The sequence below is a fragment of the Diaphorina citri genome, unplaced genomic scaffold (assembly GCF_000475195.1).
Source record: "Diaphorina citri unplaced genomic scaffold, Diaci psyllid genome assembly version 1.1 scaffold10637, whole genome shotgun sequence".
Lineage (NCBI taxonomy): Eukaryota > Metazoa > Arthropoda > Insecta > Hemiptera > Psyllidae > Diaphorina > Diaphorina citri.
In genome coordinates this window covers 3,731-10,955 of record NW_007388011.1, presented here as the reverse complement: position 1 = coordinate 10,955, position 7,225 = coordinate 3,731, and the positions used below count along the sequence as shown (strand labels likewise).

Below are 7,225 nucleotides of genomic sequence, written 5' to 3'. Positions count from 1 at the left end.
ACTCAGAACCGACAAAAACGTTGCCGAACTTCATAAAAGAGACAGCAATGTTTGAAGAAGAAGAGTGAACCACCGGTCCAACCGGTTAAACTTTGCATTGAGTGTAGTTCCATATTCAGTGTACCTGCACCTATTCACATTATTCACTAAATTCCTTTTCCCCAACTTGTTCCAGGGGCCTGACCGATTTGAACTGGCTCTTCTTAAACAACAACCGACTGAAATCTTTGGAAGGCCAACTGGGAACTCTATCCAAATTACAACTGCTCGTCATAGAGCAGAATCAACTTGAAGCATTGCCCTCTGATATCCAACTGTTTTCCCAGCTAGGCAGTTTGTATGCGAACAACAACAGGATCACTTCTTTGGATGGACTGCTCCGAGGTCTAACCAAATTACAAGTCTTTAATATGGATTTCAATCAAATTACAATGGTAGGTGCTTTTCTAATGATTGAAAGGTTCATTCAAGAAGTACCCAAAGATTGGGATTTAGTACAACATCTTTGAAGTATTTGATTTCCAATGAAACCTATTGGAAGAATTTTACAAAAACTCGTGTAAAATGGAGATATTGATAATATTCTTTTCGTAACTGCTGATCCTTAACGACATTATTTGAGGTTGAGCATCATTTAGAAAAGCCTTTTTACTTACAAAGGGCCTAGGCGGGGTTAAGCTGAACATTTCAAGGCTAACTCATTTCCTTTGTTTTTCAGGTACGAAGGGATGAATTTCAAAATCTGCACAATCTTGACAGCATCTCCTTACAAAACAACCAGATCACTTCGATGAACTCGTCACTTAGCGGACTTACCAAACTGGCCTATCTGTATTTATCACACAATCAACTTACCGAGTTCCTTCTGGATGATATAAGGGGACTCAAAAGATTGCGGACTGTTGATCTGTCATATAACAAGATCAATAAATTTGGAACTAGAAACGAAGGCAAGGTAAGATCCAGATGGTACATTACACCAGGACTGTATTTCAGCTCCCTCAGGCTCCCATTTTGTTCATTTACTGTGGGCTGGACTCCAAAAATCTGGAGTATCCACCTCACAAAAAACAGGTGTACAAAAATAGGGCACCTATACCTCCTCAACTACTTGAAAATATTCAGAAAGGTAGGTAACAAAATAGTTGGGCAAATAACATGTAGATTTAATAGATGTACATAGGTAAAAATCTGAAGGAGTAATTAATTGAATATAGCTTGGCAACCAATACCTCTGGGGGATACCAATATTATAATATTCCACGTTTGTGGATGGTCGTGTGTAATATTCTAGCATAAGTTGTACCGTTATCAGTTGTTTATTGGGATGTGAAACTCATTCCTCTATCAGTAGGAAATACTTACAGATTTCATTCCTCAGAAGAAATCAAACGTGCATGCGATCATGTCGGAGCTTTGTACTTTAGGTAAAACCCAATTGTTTTCCTATTTTGTTAATTTGTTATCCTGCCTCGGTGGTGTAGTGGCGAAGACGCTCGCCTGGTAAACAGGAGGGCGTGGGTTCAATCTCAACTGAGGTATGGAATCTTATCCTCAAAATAATTTGAGAATTTGACCTCAATAATAGTAGTAGCCTACTGCTGAAGTAAAGGTAGTTTTCAGTCCTATGCGAGCACAAGCAGTATAAATAAGCACTTTTATTATTATCCTATTCCGACTTTGGCATAATGTTTAAGCCAAGCTAACAGTCTAAATAACGCTCTAATTATACTTGTTCTTTTTTTTTTAATTACAGAATCAAGTTCAAGGCGTGACCAACATATTCGAGCTGAAACTTCAGCACAATGAGATTGAAAATCTGGACGGAGCCCTCATGGGCATTCATGGACTGAGCCGGCTCGATTTGAGCCACAACAAGCTCAGGACGATCTCCCCGGATGACTTCATTGGTTTGGACAGTTTGAAAATGTTGGACATCTCGCACAATCTACTAACCACGCTGGAGGAAACATCAAAGGTAAATTATAATAAATTTAATTTACCACTAAACAATTTAGAAGAGGAAACATCAAAGGTAAATTTATAATAAATTTAATTTACCACTAAACAATTTAGAAGAGGAAACATCAAAGGTAAATTTATAATAAATTTAATTTACCACTAAACAATTTAGAAGAGGAAACATCAAAGGTAAATTTATAATAAATTTAATTTACCACTAAACAATTTAGAAGAGGAAACATCAAAGGTAAATTTATAATAAATTTAATTTACCACTAAACAATTTAGAATTTTTCAACTTATTTCAACTTTTAACAAATTTTCATCAGTTGTTAAATGGTTTCTTCAAATTAAATTGATCCCAAGGGCAAGGAAAACCTAGAAGAAAGGCAAGGATTTGACTATTGGTTCCATCAAATTTACTACTAAATATAAAATTCGGTACCTTACCTACCTTATTTTTATACTGTCGACGTGTCGACTAAGGCTAAAGAGTCCCCATGTACCAACAGTTTAAGAAGTATGTTGTACAAATCACCAACCTCAGTAGTATACTGGTTAACACGGTGGACTTTGGATCTGGAGTTACAAGTCCAAGTCAAATCATAAAATTTGTCGAGGTGCATTAATCAGAGATCAACATTTCTGACAAGCTTTTATCAGCCTTAATTTTCTCTGTTCTTCCCAGACATTCCTCCCCGCTTTAGAAGAACTATTTGTGTCGCACAATTCCCTGACACGACTGGACAAAGATTTCCACGGCCTGCCTGTCCTCTGCAAGGCAGATCTTGCCCACAATAACATCAAAGCCATCAACATTCAACTGGCGCTCAAGACTCAATGTCAAATCTTTGGTCTGAATAGTACCCTACGGATATACTTGGAAGGTAAGAGTCTGGTGATTTGGTGTGCTGAGGTAAAGTCATTATAAATTCAGGATGTGAAAAATTTACGTAAAATGATTAAGGTAATATTTTAGATTTCCAAGTAATTCTCTCTGTATTGGTTTCCAGGTAATCCAGTTCTCTGTGACGACAGCATGCGAGCAGTGATTGATGCCATGGAAACTATAAACAACAATACGAAAATACATGGAGAAACCATATGCCAACCGGATAGTAACGAAACAAGTACGACTACTACTACAACAACAACCACTACACCAGAACCTACACCTGCTCCTACCAGCACAACTACTCAGAGGAGCACCACATCTACCACAACACAAACACCAACCACCCCCATACAAGAAGAATACACAGAAACCATCACCTTGGAATTACCACAGCCAGTGGAAACCAATAATCAAATACCGGTCCAAGACAATCTGGAAAAAGAAAAACAACCGGACGTAATACGCACCCCAGACGAAAGAAAACGCACATTAGATGACAGAGTAGAAGAGACTAGGAACATGCCTGAGGAAAGACTCATCGAAGAAGAAATTTTAAACGAGAAAGTACCAGAGGATATCGTGTCAGTTATAGATGCCAAGATCGAAGCAGAAAAGACCCCCAATAGAATTCCAACTGCAGAACCAGTCACGGAAATACCTCCTAGAGTTGTTAATCCCCCGATAGCAACCATTACAAAACTATCTCCTCTATTCTCAGCATTAGGACCTGACAATGTTGCCTACGTGGTTGATAATACAACTGATGTGGAATTCGATTCTATCAGTGTGATAAAGAATTGAGATGTGTATAGAAAGACCTGTTGGGAGTAAAATTTATACTGTACATAGACTATATTTCAACATATTGGACACAAGCTATGCTCATAGTATTGTGTCTCATCGAACCAATTGTAAGCAAATGCAATTAATTAAGCATTTTATTAAAAAGCACAAAAAATAACGGATGTATATAAGTAGATAGTAAAAGCTCCTACGGAATTCAAGGCTGTTTCGTTTGTTATAAGATCGTAAAGATCCTAAGAGTTCCAAGGAAATTTCGAGGGATTAAAAAAACAGCACTCAAAACTAAGAATATCATTGTTTAAATGGAAAAGTTCATTCCACATTTGAAGAGTTTTTTTTTCGATATACTCAAAATTACTACATTTTACCGGAACTATTTGTGTTTACAATCTAATCTTGTAAATAAACTTCAGTGGTATAATAGACATTATTTATAGTATATTATACAATTTATCCGCTGAGAAGCATATATATATTTCTTTTGTTAATCATTTTCAAATACCTACTTATTTTATATTAATTTCCTTATTACTCGTATAATAAAGGAAAGCCTCTGTTGATACCAAATCACATAAATGAACATTACACTAAAGGTAAAAGAATTTTCATAGCTGAGACATTTATTGAAGACATAAATATGCCTGTTCGTTCAATTTGTAGTACAAGTTTCTTTTAGGTTGGTAGGCCCAATAGTTCAAGAAACTCCATTGTTTAAATAAACTCTTAGTTGGTCCTTGGTTAAACTGTTTACTTCTTAGTTCAAGATGTTCTTTAGTCAGTCCTTGGTTAAAACTCCCGGACACTCCTTGGTTAAACTACTGGATACTCCTTGGTTAAACTTACTGGTTAGTCCTTACACAGATGGCTGCTGGTACATAGTCCTAGTTACTCCTTAGTACCTACCTTAGTTCAAGCGATTGCCACAGATACAACTGGTCGAATTTCTCCTTAGATCTTAGTACTTCATCATAGGAAGGAGTACCTTAATTCAAGCTATTGGTGCAAGGTTGTTGCACATAGTTCAAGCAGAAGCCTCGATTTCCCATGTCGGTAGGAGACTCTACGTTGTTTGTAATGGTACACCAATCTGAATGGCTTAACAGTACCGTGCAACAATTTTAATTTTGAATTACAGTATCTGCAACAATAGGATATTTGATTTACAGCAATAAGAAAAAAAAAAAAAAAACTAAAATGTATTGTTCTTTAAGGTATTTCTAAATAAATACCAGGTATATTGAAGCATTTTTCCATTACATTCTTCCCTTCTTTTCCTAGTAACTATACACTCATACTACTATTAGGAGACTATAACAAAGTTCATCCACTTACTATACACAGTTGCCCAACACAGTAGAAGATTCCGTATTCAAGGTACCACCACATAGTCTGTCCACACACGTAGATACTCCTGCATTGAATACGGCCCACATTACTCGTACATGGTATCACCAGCCAGTCCAATATTACACTGAGATCCAATACTGGAGGCTACAGGTTCTGCCCTAGGTGTTACCTGTGATGGTGAACGCGTGAGACCGGTTGTTGGCTGAAAAAAAAAAAAAAAAAAAAAAAAAAAAACGAAAAAAGGCTCACAAGTGAAAAAATACTTGTAAATACACACTTGTTAATCAAAAACGAATAAAAAAAAAATGTTGGTATAAAACTCCTCTAGGAGAACCTTATTTAAAAAATAACAATAAAAAAAACTTGATATTACAGACTCCTCAATCATCCTACCTCGGTGGTTTAGTGGTCAAGACGCTCGCATGGTTTAGTAGTCAAGGACGCTCGCCAGATACAGTTCGTTCTCCGAACAGCTGGCTTTTTCCTATCCTCTCTGTTCCCTTCGATTTCGGGACGATAAGACCTCCGTTGTTACAGTTTTTCCAACCTCTTCCGAACACAATGAATTGTTCCCAGGAAGAAAGGCCTATGTTATTCTTGCTACTAACCTATCATAATGCTCTTCTTCCTGGAAATATCCAGGATAAAATTGAACTCACCAGGATCAGGACAGCCCGTGTATTGAATGCCGCAGAAGTTCCGTTTCGATGCGTACACAAATACTGTAGTCCTGGTTAGAAAGCTTGTAGGTCCAGAGGCGGGTTCATAGTTGAAAGATTTTGATCGTGCCCGGAATTCCCGTGTAAAACTGCAGACAACCTTCTTCCGCTGGGAAGAGAAAGAGAAATGTGTAACAAATAAATTATACTGTGTGTAATTTCATATGAAGAAAAACACTTGAAATTCCATTTCGTGTTAATGTAGGCCCGGACGGCGCGGCCGCTTCGAGACTTATTGACGTTTGCGCGCCTCGCCAGAGCACGCTTGATAACCTAAAAGTAAGTGTCCACTGGCAACAAATATGCACTGCAAAAGTTGGCTTCCACAAGAGACTTTTCTGTGTAATACACATAGTAAGTCTCGTGTTCAATACTTAGTAGTAGGCACTTAGCTTTGAAGTAGATTCACAAAATATGGCAGAGGTAGCGGTTGTTCTACATGATAGGCGATGGTTCCTCTCGTGTCAATTTCACCATGTTGATACTGGGTACCTATGTATCTAGTCGGTCAAATTTTGGCTAAGGTACAATAGAAAACTTCTATATGTGTAACTAGGAGACTGGTAAGACTTATATACTAATATGTCAACTCTGTCATATCATGTATCTAACTCCCTTAACAGGATTGTATCAATAGTTTTTTTTAACTCTGTAGGACGCACTGCAGGGGGATCTGGGAGATCTTGACTTATCCTAGTTACGCGCCGCAAATGTGTTACCGCCCGTGGGTGACACAACGTGAGAGATAATGATGGGGTTGTTGATATACCGATAACCCGCGTCCACAAACATCTAGAAAATATACAACCGTGTTCCATAACTTGTTAGAGAAAAAAAAAAATCCACCAGAACAAAGAGATCTTATCGCAAAACAAAGAGGCAAAAAAGGTCGAGTAAGGTTAGCCCACTCACTATTCAGGCAGATACTGTACACCTCATGAGCACACACCCCACCAACCTATCAGATACCGGCCTAACAAGGTCCGTCTGTCAGGTTACCTGATACCTTGCAGCGAGCCGCACAAACACCGTCTAGGTAGACCTGATCAGGTGTACCTATCGTCAGGTCCTACCCTGAAAGTGGAGTGGCTGGCCTGAATACATTAATTGTCACCAGAACATGACAGTTAGGTACGAGTACGGCCTAGAATTGATATTTGGAAACAGCATTAAAGAAACGCAAGAAGGTAGGAAATTTGGCTGAATGGGCCGATTCTCAGGCTAGTAGACAAATAAACTGGACAGTATTGAGCAAGAAAGAACTATCCATAAGGTTAATCCTTCCCGTTGGAGGTTTTTTCTGTTAATGCCTGCCCAACCTATGAATTAAGTCAAATTAAGGTATAATAACAGTTTGAGAAAGCTTACTAATGATTTTCCAGTGTATATATAGCACAAATCCAGCACGGGCTGCTTCCTGATACAAATGAACTGATCATTGTTACTAAAATACTGATGACTGGCTCGCCCTGTTGTGGCTGAACTGGCCCAAATCCAG

At 38.1% G+C, this 7,225-nt stretch overlaps 1 protein-coding gene across 1 annotated transcript; it reads left to right on the top strand.

The window, feature by feature from the left end:
- Positions 1-175: 175 nt before the first annotated feature.
- LOC103522720 (leucine-rich repeats and immunoglobulin-like domains protein 1) lies at positions 176-4,136 on the top strand (the record flags this gene model as incomplete). The annotated part of the gene is made up of 5 exons (XM_008487814.2): positions 176-434; positions 719-955; positions 1,757-1,978; positions 2,651-2,849; positions 2,976-4,136. Coding segments are annotated over 5 exons (1,600 nt in total), but the record flags the coding sequence as incomplete, so codon positions are not given.
- Positions 4,137-7,225: the final 3,089 nt, after the last annotated feature.